Genomic DNA, 18196 nt, shown 5'->3' on the forward strand with positions numbered 1-18196 from the left:
TGCAAAAGCCCTGTCAACATTACTAGCGAAAGTTTACGGAAATTTGCGCGAAAGGTATGTTCCGTAAACCTATCTGTGTTAAGAAGGCCTTCCATTCGAAAGAAATGAACGTAAAAATTATGCAAGAACAAACATAAATATGGTTTCATAATTTTATTTTCCACCGCCGCGCCGCGCTGACCGCACTGAGTTTGGCGCAATGCGTGAAGTATTCCTGCAGTCTTGTAGGCGCTATGCGTTTCACGCCGACCGCGACCGCTGGCTGCTGAACGCACTATGTTCGACGCAATGCGTGAAGTATTCATGAAGTCTAGAAGGCGCCATGCGTTTCACGATGACTGCACTGTTTTTGACGCAATGCGTGAAGTATGCATGCAGTCTTGTAGGCGCTAATATGTGTCACATGCCGACCGCCGCGCCGAGGGCTTCTCCTTTTCATCTCAAGTCCTCGTCATCATTGCTCTCTGCACCGCGCTGCTCCAGGCCAAATTGCGTGTTTGGTATCTCTCTTAACTCGACTAATCAAAGGTGCTGTCTCTTGTACCACCAAAAGACGACAAAATTAAAAATTACTATACTCTCAGGAAATGAGAGATTTTATCGCCTTTTCTCGTTTGTAATTTTTTTTCTGAATCCGATTTTTTTTATACCCACATTTAAAAAAATTGCAAAATTTGCCGCCCCATAAATTTGCCACCAAGGGCCGCGGCACATGTAGCCACCCCCTTAATCTGGCACCGAAGTCAGTTTTGAACCTGGAATCACAGGCTGTAGGTTAGTCATATATTGGTTTTCTGCGAGTTGATGTAACAATGTCTGTGCTTCCATTATTAAAACTATAGGTAAAACTGGGGAGAAAAGTGTCTAAAATTAATAGTAAAGGTGACTATCATCATGACTAGTCACTGCAATTGGACGAAATTTAACAGAAAAGCTCTTAGGTAGTTGCATTTTGGAAAAAAAAAAAAAAAAACCAAATGGGAGTAGTTTTGAATGAAACTAGTCTTGAATTTTTTCCTGCACAAAACTCAAAGCCGAGAAAAAACATTTTGAACATGAAAATTGTCATTAAATTTCGTTTTAAATATTGAGTCTTATGAAAGAATAAAGCAGCAAACCTCCTTTTGTTGGTTAGAACTTGATACGACTAGGAGCGTTTTTTTGTTAAACTTGGTTCAGTCTAGAACAAATGAAATTGGTAATGGAACCAAAAAAAAAAAAAAAAAAAAAAAAAATTGAAAGGATCACTTTAATAACTAAACAGAAACGCTTGATTAAATTCCAAATATAACAATTTTTACTCAGTATAAACAATAACAGGTGCATCTTCTTCACATTCCTCATCTAAATTATCAAAGTCCCATTCAAATTTTGCGGTAAGTTTTTCCTTAAGCCTACTAATTTTACATCGCAATCGTCCTTCAATTTCAAGGTCGGTAAGTTGAAGTGTGGTAAAGAGATCTCTTAAAGAGCAGTATATCACATTGTTAGAAGTAACAACATCGACTAAAAAATCTTCTGGAACCTCGTCTAATTGTGCCTCAACCGTTGAAACGAATTCCGAGAACACTGCTGGTCGTTTAAAGATGGCTGTTTCACAACGACAGACTAACTGAATCATGGATTTCCAGTGTTCGAATGCCTCGTAATTTAGTCCAACTAGGAAGCAGATGAAGGCAAACTGGATCTCTCCGACGAAATTTAACGGTCTGAAAAAAAGGAGAAGAGCATCTTGAGGAAAAACATGCAATCATGTGTGGATAAAAAACGTGTTCATAAAAGATTCATGATTGTTCATTGGATATGCTGGCCGCTAGCTACAACTTTGCGTTTTTGCCTCATACCTTATTTCCGAATTATGACCAGATGTTTAATTTTATGACAAAATGTTCGTTTTCTCTGTAGAATGTGCAAATCTTCTCTTTATGATAACCATAATGCAAAAAAAAACCGGAAAAGTCATAACTTTTGAAAATTGTCTCACTTTGCAAGATTTGCTTTTTGTTTGCCTTGATCCTAGGATTACAAGATCATGCATTTTCTGCACCATGTTTGGCTTACATGTTTGGCATACATGTTTTGCTTTCATACAAAGTAAAAAAAAAACACGATTGCATATAGATCCTTGAAGAAAGACTTGAAATAGTATCTGTGTTCATATTGAACATAATAAGTGACACTTTCATGACTTCAAGAAAATCAAGTTTTCTTCATAAACAGATTTTCTTGCAATGGTCACTTCCTGTCTTAAAACTCGTGACTGGACCTTTTTTTAAAGGTCCAAAGAGCTCTTGGCTTCCACAATTTGTTAAGAGGCCTCCACACTTTTCTGGGCCACGATGGGTCTTTGCAAAAAGGTCAATACAATTGCCTGTTCAAAACTGTATCAACTTTTTGATTGATTTGCAATTTTCATAAAGAAATTTACACAAATCATCAAATCATAGTTTCTATTAAAGACAAAAATTACCCCCTCTCCCCTCCAAGAAAAAAAAAAAATATATAAAAAAAACTATCAATGTCCATAAATTAGTTTATAAGACTGTTTGCCACCCTGCTTATTTTTATGGTCAATTTTTCACTGGAGAGATAGTCTTCGTAGACTAAGAAAGTTCCTTGAGACGAGTGCCCCTAAATTGTAGCTATATACCTAATTCTAACAAAAACTCAATTTAACCATGGGGAAACCATTGGGTTTTTGCAATCAAGCGCAAATTAAAACTATTTCAAAGACAAAACAACTTACTCATCATGCTGAGAGATCATTCTTTCAAAAGCGTACGAAGTATCAAGATTGTGTTTTGTAATTTCTGCTGGTGTGCTACCAGCAGGATAACTTTCTTCTGGAGGCTCTGTAAAACTGAAAATTCAAAATCAAACCTTAATTTACCAGAGAAAAAGTGATATTATGGATGTAAGTTGGGGGGGGGGGGGGGTTACTGAATCCGACAGTCAAAAAATAAAAATATTTGTGACTGGGTCTGTGAAAAGGAGCTTTGTCTTCCTGGAAAAATGTTTCAAAACTTTTTTCAAATGTATGGAGAAGAAAAATCTAGAAATTTCAGCACAAGTTTGACCCTGGAAGCTCAAAAATTAAAGGAGATAGTAGTCCTGAGGTTCTAAAACAAAAAAAAAATTAGGTTGTGGAAAAATGTAGTTTAAATGTTTGTAAAAAGTTGAAAAAAATTATCTGCCAGACTTTTGCTTCTTTTGAGTTTTAATTTAAAGAAAATGTAAGGTCATAATGGATATTCCAGAAATGAACTTGGATACTAATATCATCACTTACAGTACTTATATCAATTCCAAATCAAAAGCTTTCAAGTATGTTTTGCAATTTTAAAATTGAAAGAAATTTAAGAACTTGAAAATTTTGATTACATTAAATAATAATTTAAGAACTTCAAAAGGCGCCACAAACCCTGCTTAGGTCTCGTAAAATAAAATAAAAAAGACAGAGAAACGGCTTTTTTGACAATACTTACCGCAGTTCAGTTCCTTCTTTAGGCTTCAACTGCGGTAGAAGATCTTCTTGCTTCTCCTCTTCAGTCCTTGGTCTGCTCCATCTCCGTTTGCTTCTACCTTTGAGATCTCGACTGTCAGGCACCAACTCTGCTGCGGAGCTTATTCTCCCACAAGCTGGCATTAATTTATTCACTAGATTTTCTGAAAATAAATTCAATAAGTTCATGGATGAATATGTTAATTAAAGTTCATTTCCAAAAACAGGGTGTCCAGTAAAACAGGCTGGCCAAAGATCAGTATTTTTACAGCAGTTTTTCAGTACATTCCCAAGATTTTCAGTGCCTCTTCAACAGTAAAAATTCAGTACTTTTTCAGTACCTCCTATTAACAAAATCCGAAAAATTTCAAAAATTTGAATTTCTCGCTCAAATTGCGACAAAAATGACAACAAATTAAACAAAATTTCAGACCTTCTTAAGGAATAAACGCACTTTTTCAGTACTTCCAGACCACCCTTAAAAATCAGCACTATTTCCTGACTTTCCGGACTTGTAGACACCCTGAGAAAGAGAGAAGGGAGCATCGACCAGAAAAAGAACCTTCGTCCCAAAACTCTGGAAATTGAGTGATGCAAGGTTTCTCTAGTTTCTTAATTTTCTCTGCCTTTTTTACTTTCTTTCCCTAGATTCAATATTTCTGGATTCCCTGAATCTTCCCCTTAATTTTTCAAAACCTTCCAACCAAATTTCCACTTTTCTGCGGAGTATTGCGCAAAATTTTGTGTGATTTTCAAGAACTCTGCCAAAAATATCCCGAAAAACTTCATACAAAATTGTTAATTGACAAGTGTTCTCTTAAAGAAATTAAGATGGAGTGGAAATGTTCCAACAGAAGAATCAAGACCCCAGTAATTGCAGTTTCATTCTCTAGGTTTAGTAAAGTTTACAAAACCCTGCGGGGGGGGGGGGGGGGGGGGGTCGAAAAATGCGAAAAATTCTGAATTTTTGGCGAACCATTTAAATGCATTGTGAGGCGTTTCCATTTGTCCCACACATCAAAAGGATACGGTCCAAGAAACTGGTCAAGGTACATTAGATTGTCCCTGAATCGTTGCATTTCTTCTGAACTGAGATTGTCATAACTGATATCTTCAAGGGATGAATCCCACTTTATCCCCAAGATTTCTGATTTTTTAAAATGGTGGATGAATCCTCTTCTGGGTGCTACATCTCCATGAGAATTTCTTGCACTGGAAAAAACCAAAACATAAGTAAATGCAAAGAGGACGATTGCAAGTATAAACTTTGATTGTCAAAAATTAAATCGCTCAGCCACAAGAGTTAAAAAATCCTTTCTTGCCTCCTGCCTTTACAGTTAAAATAGAATGAACATAAGTTTCTCCGGTGATTAGAATTTAGTTATTCTTGGTTCCTACATTAGAACGTGAATCTATAATAAAGTGGATTAACTTAGTTTCCCATTCATACCAACAATTTGATTAACAGATGAAAAGAGCTCTGCCACAAAAATTCATTCTGTTTGAGATGGTCAATATATTATTAGTAACACTCACGAAAAGTTTCTTACAACCTATTCTTGTGAGACCTCGTAAACTTTCACCACAAATTATGCACAATTTTATGTATTTTTTGGCAAGCAAAGATGTTGATAATTTTCATAGGAAGTCATCCAAAACTTTGGATTAATAAAACCTAAAAACTTGGGTAGCATCGGTCCTCATGAAATTTTTTTAAGTCCTTGCTTTGAAGAAAGTAATTGTGTGTAGAAACACTTTTAATAGGTGGAAGGGGAAAGTCTCCCAAATAGAATGTTTAAGTATACCTTTTTTTGGCATTAAAGAATCATAGGGCGGCTACTTCTACGAGGATATGACAAGCTTGCATCTATTAGCAGTGCTTCAAGTGAAAGAACATAGGAACAAAACGAACCTGTAAAAAATAAAATGAATGCCTGGAGGAATCATTTTGACACCTTTGAATTTTTCTCCTGTTTCCCAAGACTTGAGATCGATGCCAAACTCTGTTTCAACCGGTACATCCAAGAATATTAAGGTGGCCCCCTCAACAAAAAGCTGCTTAGCCAATTCAGGGTCCATCTCCACACTTTCCTCGGCAAATGACACTTTTTTTGATGAACAAGACATTTTGAAAGGTATTATTCGGAAAATTAAAAAAAACCGATGATCAAAAACGCATTACTTAGCACTTGATGAGCTGTTACAGGGAACTACAACATCAATCTAACAAGCTATCTATAAAAAGAGATTATTCAGGGTTGGAGGATCACGCTATGAAGAATCATCACAGTTAATAACTTTTAATTGTAGAAAAGTAAGAAAACTGTTCTCAATCAGCTCATGAAGTCTCTCTTTTATTCATTGGGAGTTGCATCTAATTCTAAACAACAACATAACCTCAATCGCACTCGCTTTTTGCGCATTGCGCATGCGCCGTACTTGTAAATAAATAACATTACCACTACTCTGACAAGTGACAAGTGACAACTGACAATGAGTGAAAAAAGTGGATCGGAATTTTTAGAATGTCGTTTGGAGTGCTTTTTTGCATCATAATTTAAAATTTTAGGGCTTATCAAGTGAAGATAATTATTGCAAGCTACTACTTTTCCCGTTTTTTACCTTGTCAATGCATGTAATTGGAGAGGTATGTTCTTTTTCACTTTGTTTCGGTGATACCCCAAGATCTTCAAGAACGGTTTGCTACTTAGTGTTTTCTCTTCGAGTCATGATGAAAAGAAATGTGTGCTGGACTTACAATCTGGTTCTTTTGAACTGACATTTGTCTCTTTTCTATGAAGTTTCTTCACCATCCTACCATGGTATCATCAAATTTTTTTTGACTTGATCTTTTACTTGCCAGCTCAACATGCTATCTGCGAACAACAATCGTCAGTCAAAGTTTCTGGAGATTTCGCCTGTTAAACCAGTTTGGAAACCTGATCGTAAGTATTGCAATTGCTCTGTATTGAAATACATCTTCATTAATTCCTTACATAGTAACACGATTATTATCCGGTTGATTATTGACCCCAATAGAGATCTTATGTTTTGTCTGCGACCTTTTTGTTAAGATGTCAGGTTTTATCTTTGTGAAGTTTCATGACCTCACTCAAACATGTAGATCTCTTGGATGGATATGAAAATTGTAATCTGGTGCGGTCATGAAATTGTGTGTCACACGGTCACAGAATGGACGTAGATTGACAGATACATTTAAAACTTCACAAAAACATTGTACCAAGAACCTCTAACAACACCGCCAAAAGCGACTGCTTGTGTAAACATGTTGCTTGGACTTGTTTATTGTGAATTATATCTGGCAACTTCTCTGTTTTTGAGTATATAACAATACCGCCTACCGATACCTGGTCATTACTGTAATGTTACCTGGTTGTAGCTGTGAAGCACACACGGGATCGTACTTAATGGAAGGATTTGAAATAATTGTTTTTTTAACATGAGAAAGCGAATTTGTTCCACGCATGGAAATTTTTAGTTGAAATTCTGAGGAAGTTTGAGGTAGCCCAAGTATTACTTTCTTTCGGAATTTTTTCCAACTTTTTGACCCCCCTCCCGCCTATGTAAGGCACCCACGAGAAATCTCCCACCCCCCTTATAAAATATGTAAGATTGGCCGGTACTCCCCTGCCGTCCATTTTTCAGAAAGTAACGGAGAAAGCTCGGTCAAAAAGCTGGAATTTTAAGGCTTTTGTAAAGGTATTTTGATGAAAATCGACCAAAAAAGGAGCAAATAATTGAAGTTTAAAGTCAGCCTCAGTGGTGTAGTGGTCAAGGCAGTTCGCTGCAAACACTGAGGTCCCGGGTTCAATCCCCGGGGGTGACTGATATTTGAGGACACTCAAATATCAGTCATCGTGACTGTGGATGACTATGCCACTCCAATACCCTGACCCTTCGAGGTTACAGGGTGCGGGAGGGACATAGTCCCCTAGTAAGTAATCCGTCTGCACTGTTCGACTGGGTTGTGAAAAATCGGTAATCACTCCTAGTGTGCGCGACTGCCAGCGCTACCTATCAGTGTAGATTGCAACAACACAGTCCAACTCGGTGGAGGCATGGCCGTGCTCCGAAAGTCCGTGCTCTGCAGCGTCTGCCACAGTCTTTGATAAGACCTTCCGTTGGCTATCAGATGGCCGCTGAGCCTTGCGGGAATATAGATGATACTCAATGTGTCAATAGTACGAAGATATGTTAAGGAGTACGGTCCAACTACGGGGTGCACGACGGCAGTTGCCAGTTGCCTTGGCCCCTTGAGGGCGCCTCGCCGGCCAGCCCGGCCTTACTTACTTACTTACTTACTTAATTGAAGTTTAAATGTCAGAGTGTCTACCAGTTATAAAAAACCAAACTTGGGGACTTTCAGGGGTGTTTTTCCAAGAAAACCGGGGACTTTTTTCCTGGAACAGAAAGATAAAAGCCTTTTTTTGACAGCGGAAAGTTTATGTAAGACTCGGCTTGACCCTCCCTCCCCCTTGGTAAGGCTCTGTAAGATAAGCTTAGACCCCCTCTCCCCGTAAGTGCCTTACGAAATACTTAAACGGCCCCTTTGATAGAATTAAGCAAATTTGTTCGACAGAATCACATTTGAAAAGGGTGAAAATTATTTAGTGCTTGCCAATATAGGTAGGGAATGTTTCCTTCCGCAGTCTTTATTGTTGACAGATAGTGCTGAAAATCAGCACATCACCCCTATTTAAACCCATGTAAAATATCTACATTTTATTGTGCAATCTGGCAACATTGCCGAAGATAACACCAACACAATCGCACACGATTTCTCGAATGGCCAGGAATGCTAAGTAGGAATCGGTATATAATTGCTGTCAACTGATAGCTTGTCTTTTTCTTTCATGTCCCTTTCCCTTCAAGTGGAAAATCAGCTTTATATGTAGCAACCCTTAATCCTTCAGATGAAACATTTCATGCATTTCTAAGCGCAGTACTCTTATATTGTTTTTTCTCTTTCATTTTTTTTCAGTTTATAAACTTCAGCGAGAGGCACCTGCTCCGAATGCTATCTGTTTGGAAACTATGCACCCCAACTGTCCACTTCAGTATGGCTTGGAGTATCATGGTGTGTTATCCAGCTCACAATGTGAAAAATTGCTGAAGAAAGATGGAGACTATCTGATTAGATCCAGTCCGAACTGCTCTAACACAACTTACGTACTATCCATGATGTAAGTATTTTTCTCTGGATACATTCAGTGTGAAGACAACCAGCATCGATGATATTCAAGTATGGCCATGTTTCATTGTTCTAGCTCTCAGGCTGACTTTTTTCTCATTAGAATTCTTTCAACAACCAGAGAGTTTCAGGACTGTATCTTGCAAAATGAAAACCAGCATTTTGACATGGTAACTGCAAAAATGCATATTTCGGTTGTGGTTTTTCAAAATCTCTGCTCTTATTTTTTGTTTTTTTCTGAGAAGAGATCAACAATAATTATTCAATTTATTAATTCTCTTCAGTTTAAAATGTACAAAAATAGTTACCAACAACTTAATAACTCGTGCGGATGAGTCAGTTTAACATATTTAATTTAAATTTAAATTTTAATTTTTAAAACAAATGCAATGTTAAATATGTAGAATAAACAAATTTGTATCAAAATATGTAGGTTACATTTGTTTTGTTCTTTTTGATTTATCTAGGTTGAATTTAAAGGTTGGCTAGGCCCTCGTTCTGATTTCATTAGCTTGGAATTTTCACCAGGTATTTCTCCTACAGGGGCAAAAAATCAGATAAGTGTTCAAGAAATGATGTCAAGTAGTTTTTCATGTAGAAAATAATGTATGACAGGAAGTCCTTTTAAACTGCCTTTTAAGTGTGGCAACTTAAGTTACCTAATGTTGCTATCGTATTTCCTGTTTTTAAAATTCATTTTCTTGATTTTATTTGGCATTTTATTTTTCAGGTTTGATGGTCGTATCGTTCACTACAAATTGTATTACGATGAAGAGCATTACGTGAACGTGAATGGCAAACGGTTCAGCACGACAGGAGAACTAGTTTTGGATGGTTTAGTCACAAACTATGTGGAGCTGCATGCTGGGCCGTACATCCAGCTGATGCACAATTTAAATTGTTACGAAAATTCTCCCTACATGACTTTAAACCGTCTCAAAAGGAAGGCTCTTCAAAAGCAAATGAACAATGTCACAACCAATAACAATATCAACAATCATAATATCAATAACAACAATCCCAGACGGATAAGTAATTCAAACAACTTGGTAATAATTCACAACAACATTGATTATGACAAGCCTCATTCCTTCAAAACACAGACTTTCAACGGACTGAATTGGTGCGAATTTTGTGGCAATTTTTTGTGGGGCATCATCGCGCAGGGTGTCAAATGTGAAGGTTAGTTTTCAAACTTCTGAGTAATATTGTAAAATTCATTCTTCTGCCTAATATCTCTAGTTGCATGGTAACTTAGACTCTTTTTGGCTTTAGATTGTGTCATATTAATGAGATAGATGACAGGGGTTTCGAATACCATGTCGCATCACGTTCACAGCTCATATCGCAGGGCACGTAGGGCCAAAAAAGCAACTTTTTGGCTGCATTGCATCAGCCATGTTCAGATATAAAAGATATTAAAGATATGAGATGGTGCGTCTGATTGTATGCAAGCATCGGCTTAAGGCCTTAAAATGTTTGTCATGAGATACAGAAAAAGAGACAGAAGAAATGAGGGAGAAAAGGATGGACAAAAAATGTGTCTCGGGGCAAATTTAGAAAAAAGCGTTGCGTAACATGGGGCAGACTGAAAATATATTCAAGAACGTCTCATCAGCCTTATGACTTTTAAAAAATGACCATATGTGGTGCGGATGCTGTTAAAAGTACCAAAAAAATAAAAATTTACATGGTGAAGAGTCATTCTGTTTCTATATTTAGTTTTATTATAAAATTGTTGGTCATGCAAGCCGTATTAATTTTATTATTCTAGATTGTGGTCTCATGGCGCATAGTAAATGTTCAGAGCGACTTCCTGCTGATTGTTGTCCTGATCTGAAGCGAGTGAGAGGAGTTTTCGGAGTAGATTTGACAACCCTGGTCAAAGCTCATGGCACAAGTATACCTTTTTTAGTGGAAAAATGTATCACGGAAATTGAAAAAAGTGGCTTAGATATAGAGGGACTCTACAGAATCTCCGGTTTTCAGGAAGAAATTGAACAACTAAAAATTTGTCTGGACAAAGGTCAGTATTAATTGAGTTGAGCTAATGTGGTATGTTATTGTTTGTTTCTTCAATAGAGAACTGTAGTCGTTTTTCAGTGCTTTTCCCATCGAAGTTATAAAAAACCTTCTTTGGATAAGACTGACGGGTGCATGAATGAGCCCTTTAATAACTGCTAATTAAGTGTTGGTAAATATTATTTTATTGTATAACAAAAGCCTTGTGTTGAAATTCTCTGTTTTTATACCCAGAATCCCATTATTCTGTTAACTAATTTTCTGTCTATAAAACAGCTAAAAATCTAATTTTTTTAGCAGTTTCAAATCTGCCTGACTCTTGAAAATTATATATTCACAAGTGAGATTTTTCCATTGGTTTTTAATAAATTTCACTCTTCTCTTAAGTAAATTGTAGTAATTTATTTAAAAAAATAGTTTTCGAGTAATTAATAATTCTTTTATCTTTTAGGTGGAGAAAATACTGTTTTGAGCTGTCGAAACCAAGATGATGTGAATGTTGTAGCTGGTGTATTGAAACTGTATCTGCGGCTCCTACCTCTACCGCTCATAACATACGAGTGTCATCCGGCTCTCATCAAAGCAATTTGTAAGACATCTCCAAGATTTTTGTGAAATTTAGATCTCATGCAGTATTTTTCAGTTTAAGATGATCTCCTCCCCCCTCCCCCCCATCATTGGAAGGTCTTCACTTGAATAATCAGTCATTTTAAAATTTCTGTAACTATTGCAGAACGTTTTGGTAACGCTTCATTCTGTCCGGACACCGCGAACAAAAATTTTAAATTGGTGTGTTCAAACTATCCACGTTCGTGGATTCCATGAACACACATTTAATTTTTAAATAACTGAATAAATTCGGCACCGTTCATATGTCTGTAAAAGTTCCAAGTTTTTAAAAGTTCAAGTTTGAAAGTCTAAAGTCTTCTTCAAAAGTTACAAGTTCTTATCAAAAGTCATGCATAAGCACAGGTTTGAGTAATTTGTGAAAACTTGGTTCGTGGACTCAACGAACACCCAGGAGTGCTCAGGGACTCCACGAACACCTTAAACCAATATTAGGTGTTTGTGGAGTCCACGAACCAAATTTTCCACAAACAATTCAAAGCTGTGCTTACGTATGACTTTTGATAAGGACTTGCAACTTTTGAGGATGACTTTAAACTTTCAAACTTGAACTTTTAAAAACTTGGAACTTCTACAGACATATGAACGGTGCTGAATTTATTCAGTTATTTTAAAATTAAATGTGTGTTCGTAGAGTCCACGAACGTGGATAGTTTGAACACACCAATTTAAAATTTTTGTTCGTGGTGTCCATGAACTGCGGACAATGGTTTCTTCCATTGTGACTCCCTCAGTAACGCACACAGTGGTCCGATTTGCTTTTTGCATCACCCATAGAACCAATTTGAAAGAGATCACAGCTGTGGCAGGTGGCATCTGTTATCGTGATTTCCAGAAGGCAATTTTTCTATCAATATTGAGTGTCAAAAATTACCCTCTGGACTACTCTTTTCGTTTTTTACAGGTGTATAAACTCCCATCATCAACATTTGATTCTATAACCAATGCAACTAATCTATTTTCTAGTAGAAGAATGGATGACTAATACCTAAGCAAGGGTAGGAGAATAGGTGGATTCAACTAGACCTTGTCCAGAATTTTTCTTAATTTTTCCTTATTACCCTTAAAAAAACTTCATAGAAGAAGAATTTGTTATCTCTGAAGGCTTTTTGTTTATTTACATATAGTTTTTATCAATTTTGCCAACATGCAAAAATGCGTAGCTCTGATTGTAATTTTGCAAGCTCCACTCATGTTTCATTTTTTTACAATTATTCTTGAAATTCTCCGTGAACTTTTTTCCTTCACTTACCAAAACTTTCAGATTAAGATAACTAAGGCAAGTAGTTGCTGTTTCGACAAGAAAACATAAAATGAGAAACATCCCAATACGTATTTTTCAACTTTAGTCATTGATTTCCTTTAAATTCGAGCGCAAGGTTTGATTTTTGTGACAAATTAAAAGCTATCTCTTGTTTGGGTTCATTTCTTAAGGATTTTATTAATATCTGTTGTTTTGAAGAAGCTAAACACGGTTCATGCTGGCCCAAGTACTGTAATTTTTTACCAACGATGAATTTTACTAATTTTTCAGTGAAACAAACGCTTTGGGAACAAATAGCACGGATCAAGGATGCACTCTCTGTCTTGCCTTTAGCACACTACAATACATTGAGATATTTAATTCGGCATTTACACAGGTATTTTTTTTTTCTATTTTTACTTATTTATTTTATTATTGATGCTCCAATATCTTTGTGGTATTGTCTACTCTTCTACAAGTTAACACAGCCATGTCATGGTAATTCCTATCATCAATATTGAAATAATTAATGAAACAAAACACAAGAAAACTAATAATACAAAGAAATAGAATGCCTGGCTCGTTTCGGGTCGATTTCAACCCCCTCCTCAACCAGGAATCAAAAATTAAAAAATCCTCAGACCCCCATTTTTGATATTAAGAAAGAGAGGCATAACATGATAAGTGCTCTCTCTTTCGTCATTACAAATGGGGGGAGGGTTTTTTTATTTTTATATTTTAGTTTCCTGGTCGAGTGAGGGTGAAGGGGGATGGGATTAAAAAGTACTCCACTTCGTTCCAGGCATTCTGTTTGTCTTTAGCCTTGGTTTTTCGTTTTTGTGTGTTTTGTTTCATTCATATTGACTCATGACATATTGACTTTATTATGAAAATGTCATCTTTTTATTTCATTTGATCGTCTCGAACATACTTTGAAATCCTCAAAAATGCATAGCCAATGACTTTTATTAGCACAGAAATCAAAACGGTACATGTCATATATCCTTAAGAGTAGTCTAACCCATGAATTTTAAAATTGAAAGCAGTTATTTCCCCGCAACCAATTCCAACAATTGGCATTTTCATGAGGTATTAACTATTTTTCACAGCAAAATTATCTTTTTCTCACTAGACCATTCTTCTGTTTCAGAGTCAGCGAACATAGTGAAACTAACAAGATGACGATTCAAAATTTGAGCACCGTTTTTGCGCCAACATTAATGCCAGCCCCTGATCTTTCGAAATGCAGTGAAGGATCCTTGCCAGATATCAACAATGATATTGTTGCCCTACAGAATTTGATAACGCACCAGGAATACATCTTTGATTAATTACGTACATTTGTCTACCTGTGCTGCAGGTAACTGCCATTTGAAGAAGCCACCAAACTCTGGTGGAGACATCTTTCAATTTTTATATTTTTTCCTAGACTTCATACCTTCTTATTTATTTCACTATTAGTCATGCACTACAACATTCCATATTATTCAATAGGCCAAAATCGTCCACAAACATTCAGTGAATTGAATGCGGTGCAAATTTTTATTTTCTTTCATTCCCTTACTGGCTTAAGTAGCTTCTCATTTTATTCATGAAAAGATGCCGCCTTTGTATGTAAACTTTCAATGGCATTGTCCAGATGTATAATAGGAAAAACTGCAATGATGACGAAAATGAGTGACATTATATGTATGAGATTAATGTAGCTCAGCTTGTAAGTTGTCAATCTCTTGTGATAGGTTTATGAGGAAGAAAATGATTTGATGAATTCAAGGCATTTTCTTGTAAATTTGAGTTTACACTTTGTAAGGTTTAAGAGGCTGTGAGCATTTACTTGAATCCTTTAATCGCATGAATGTAGCCAACAAACTTTTCCAGTAACATGCAATAGAATTTTACCATCAGCACCCTAAAAGTTGCCAAAATGTATTAGCAAAGTATTAGTATTTATTTATTTGTTTTCTTGCTGGCAGAGTTAAGTTATTCTGTCTGTACTCTTAAATGTAAAGTCAAAATTAGATTAGAGGACACTTCACCCTAATTCATGTGTGCACTGGAAACCGGAAAAAATGGATAATGAATTTTGATTGATGATTGTGACGTAATTTATCATGCACCATTTTGTTTTCTGTGAAATTCAATGATGTCCCTAAACATAATGAACATTCCCAATGTTTGCTAAGGTTATAAATGTTAGTAGGCAGAGTTTGTTTCTCTGCAAAAATTTTACGAACAATCCAACACTTTGATGTATGTAACTAGTGAAGCAAGGTCGAAAGGTGTTTCCAAATTGTCACAAGATTTCTAACGTTCCTTTTCTCCTAGCTTCTCTTTTTGTAAAAAAGTAACATGCGAGTTATTTTTTGTAACCTGTAACAAATTTTACAGCAAACAAAGCACATCATTCCACAACTTTTGTCATACAAAAAGTAGCTGTAGGAGTAATTAATAAGGTTCTTTGTCATCTGTTCAAAATTTCAATGTTGAAAACATCCAGATTTCAGTGCTCCATCGAAAAAGGTTATGGAAAGGTCAAGACGTACACTGTGATCATAGAAGCTTATACCAAAGTATATTCATTAGTTTTAGAATTTTTTGTATGTAGTATATTGTGTGGTAAAGGAGAACGCTGCATGAACCTTCGGATGCAGCCAAATTCCCTTAAGTATTGATGGATTTTCAAGGAAATCTGTGAATATTTCTCCTCCAATTTTCCAAGAATTTCATTCGCAATCAGATCTAAGTTATCTGAAAATCTCAAGAAAAAATATTCATAACTCTCTTTAAAAATAATTATTTTGTTGGAGGAAGTTTCGCAAGTTCGAGATGTTCATACAGCGTTTTTCCTTAGCACGGTAGTATAGTTCACACAAAATAAGTTCATGGACTTTTACTGTGAGACAGAAGATTAAATATCCCGAGTTTAAAAAAAATTATCAATTACATATCATTTCAGTCAGCTTAATTCTCATGCTTACTTAATTCTTATGTGTAAATGAAAACAGCAAATCTTGTATGGCACTGTAAAAGTTAGCTTACTAATTTGGTGTGAACTATTAGTATTTACTCATGAAGCGATTAGCTTTTTGTTGGCCTATGTATAGACAATATATAAAGATTAGATAGATTGTTGATGGTGTCACCAACATGCGTTCAAATTTAGTCTAAAACTCATCATAGAGAGTTAAAGTTTTCCAAGCACTTTTCTCTTAAGAGAGTTATGCTGTTTCAAGCAACATTAGTTATTACTGCTCTCTTGAGACAAATTTGTACTTAGATGAGCTTTTTCTCTTCACAATGAAGCATCAGTTTCAGACTGAATTTAAAAACAGGTTGGCGAAAATAACAACCCCCTGTCCAAACAACTCATGCCTTGAACCGCAATATATTTGTAAGAATATAAAAAGATTATTGTATATTTGGAATAATGAAGGAAAAAAGGGTGGATTTCATTACAAAGAACAAACCATGGTTGGTCACTTTTTCAGTGGATATCGGAAGACTGGTCAATGTCACTGCCATGGAGGAGTTTCCCTCCGAAATGATGTTGCTCAAAATCTGCGCAGAAAAGAACCGGGAATTGGTGTGATTTATTTACTAAACTAAATCTGAAAATAATTCCGATTAATTTTTTGCTCTTTCTGTAACTTATGATGAGAAATATTTGTTGTAACAGACTTTTGCTGTCCATGGTCATGATCTACCACTTTAATGTTTTCTCTTCATTATTTCTTCCATCTTTTGTAAAATTTGTATTGCATTTCTATTAAATCATATATTCTCTTTTGTGCTAAGCATGTTGATTGCTTTATCAATTACTTAAGTGTCTTAAAAGATTACTTTACATAAATACTGCAAAATTTGAATCATACGATGATGCAGAGCCTTGTGCAAATGTGCATTGTTCTATGTTGCTCTGATTGTTTCTTTTTTTTACGTTTTAATTATCAGAATACTAAAGTCTTTCAAACTAGGAATGATTACACTTGTAAATACATATTTCTTAAGTTCAGTAATACCCTAATTATCCGACAATCTGGGGCAAGGGCCATGTCGGATATGGAAAAAGTCCAATAATCAAAACTACCAAAAGAGACTGAAAAAATGCCATTCCAGGCTCTATTTGTAAATTTAAAGCACAAACTTGGTCAATTTTACATCACATCTCTAGAAAATTTTTTTTATGAGATAAGACACCAAAAACCACATTTATATTAAATTTTTGTCTAAAAACCAGGTTTTGTTGTGTTGATTGACTTGTTTTTACCAAAAACTCAATTTTGTCCACGTTGGAAAACCGGAGCTTCTGATAGTCGGTGTTCGGATAATCAGGATATTACTGCAGATTAATTATCATGTTTATGTAAATGTATACATATCTACCTTGGAACATCATTCAGTCAGTACCGAGGTTCTTTTTCCGACTATTTGTGAGATGATTTTTCCTGTGGTTAAGTCTTGATTGAAAAAGATACTTGATTGTTAAAAGCTAGTTGAAAGCCGTATTTGATTCCTAGAATAAATTAGTTCAAAAATCAGGATTAACATCGTGTTTAAGTTTCTTGCTACTTAAAAGAAGCCATATTGACCGTGGAACTGCATAAAAAAGTATCTCCTCTGTTTGCAGCGCTGCAGACTTCCCATCATAATTTATTTTCTAAAAGAAAAAATTCTCAACATCATTTCGTCAAAACTTTGCGGATTTTTCTGATCTGTGCAAAGAATGTTCTGTGAAGTTTTCAAGCAACAGTGTTAGTTTGTTCTCTTTTGAATAAATAAAATGGGAGCAAATATTTTGAAACACCGCAAACAAAATATGCATTTTTGCAGTTTCCGCGTTAATGTATTAGAACTAAAAATTATTTGCTCTTTTCTTTTCTTTTCCTTGTGATTATGTAAAATCTTGCTTGATGAATGTGATATTCAAACTTAACATATCCACTTACTAATTCAACCACAACTGGACCATAGAAATAGTACCTTGAACATAGAGAGAAAGCTGGAAATCAATAATGCTATTAACAGTTGCACACTCCTAAGCCCAAATTCTCTACTTACATTGTGGTCTTAGAGCTTTGACGGCACAAGGTTATAGGCGACTGCTACCGCGCCAAGGAAAAATGTGGTAAGAACCCCTGAGACATTGCCAAATTTCCTATCATAAAACATGAAATTCCTGGTAAACTTATGAATATTTTTCCTTCAATTTTTCAGACAATTTTGTTCACAATTTCATTGAAGCTCTTGAAAATTTCAAGGAAATATGTTCACACCTTTCCTCAAAAATAAAAATTTTATTGGAGGAATGTTGGCAACTCCTGAATTTCCTTCGCTTAGCCGAATGTGTAACCTTTTTGCCTAGAGCTTATTATTTTTACAGGGTTTCAGAGCTTTTACTGTAGATGATTCTCATTTTAGAGACTATTCACTATTTCTTGATGTGCTTTATGGAGTGCAATATTTTTTTGAAATCAAATGTGTCATTACACAATTTTTAATTGAGACTTGCCAATTCCCAACATTGCAATTATTGGTGACATGTATCAAATCATATCGACTGCTTAAGTGTTTTTTTTTTTTGAAGGACTTG

The 18196-nt window shown here is 35.6% G+C and overlaps 2 protein-coding genes across 2 annotated transcripts; one reads left to right on the forward strand and one right to left on the reverse strand.

The window, feature by feature from the left end:
• Window positions 1-1274: 1274 nt before the first annotated feature.
• LOC109043039 (protein AAR2 homolog) lies at window positions 1275-5867 on the reverse strand. Its single transcript, XM_019060069.2, has 5 exons — window positions 5415-5867; window positions 4479-4714; window positions 3486-3666; window positions 2747-2860; window positions 1275-1709 (listed from the first exon to the last, which is right to left on the reverse strand). Exons 1-5 carry the CDS (start codon window positions 5627-5629, stop codon window positions 1298-1300), a joined length of 1158 nt encoding a protein of 385 aa, XP_018915614.2. The 5' UTR covers window positions 5630-5867; the 3' UTR covers window positions 1275-1297.
• A 123-nt stretch (window positions 5868-5990) lies between these two features.
• RhoGAP5A (Rho GTPase activating protein at 5A) lies at window positions 5991-17697 on the forward strand. The gene is made up of 7 exons (XM_019060061.2): window positions 5991-6447; window positions 8505-8706; window positions 9445-9896; window positions 10489-10740; window positions 11188-11325; window positions 12898-13003; window positions 13757-17697. Exons 1-7 carry the CDS (start codon window positions 6372-6374, stop codon window positions 13935-13937), a joined length of 1407 nt encoding a protein of 468 aa, XP_018915606.1. The 5' UTR covers window positions 5991-6371; the 3' UTR covers window positions 13938-17697.
• The last annotated feature ends 499 nt before the right edge of the window (window positions 17698-18196 follow it).

The sequence above is a fragment of the Bemisia tabaci genome, chromosome 8 (assembly GCF_918797505.1).
Source record: "Bemisia tabaci chromosome 8, PGI_BMITA_v3".
In the NCBI taxonomy this organism is placed as follows: domain Eukaryota; kingdom Metazoa; phylum Arthropoda; class Insecta; order Hemiptera; family Aleyrodidae; genus Bemisia; species Bemisia tabaci.

What these genes read in the sequence shown, in the direction of transcription:
- LOC109043039 (XM_019060069.2), bottom strand. Translation starts at nt 5,629, where the DNA reads ATGTCTTGTTCATCAAAAAAAGTGTCATTTGCCGAGGAAAGTGTGGAG. An exon ending in ATTCATTTTATTTTTTACAG is followed by an intron (nt 4,715 to 5,414) that starts GTTCGTTTTGTT and finishes GGTTTTTTCCAG; the next exon opens with TGCAAGAAATTCTCATGGAG. An exon ending in CCTCACAATGCATTTAAATG is followed by an intron (nt 3,667 to 4,478) that starts GTTCGCCAAAAA and finishes ATTTATTTTCAG; the next exon opens with AAAATCTAGTGAATAAATTA.
- RhoGAP5A (XM_019060061.2), top strand. Translation starts at nt 6,372, where the DNA reads ATGCTATCTGCGAACAACAATCGTCAGTCAAAGTTTCTGGAGATTTCG. An exon ending in ACTTACGTACTATCCATGAT is followed by an intron (nt 8,707 to 9,444) that starts GTAAGTATTTTT and finishes TTTATTTTTCAG; the next exon opens with GTTTGATGGTCGTATCGTTC. An exon ending in TTAATTCGGCATTTACACAG is followed by an intron (nt 13,004 to 13,756) that starts GTATTTTTTTTT and finishes CTTCTGTTTCAG; the next exon opens with AGTCAGCGAACATAGTGAAA.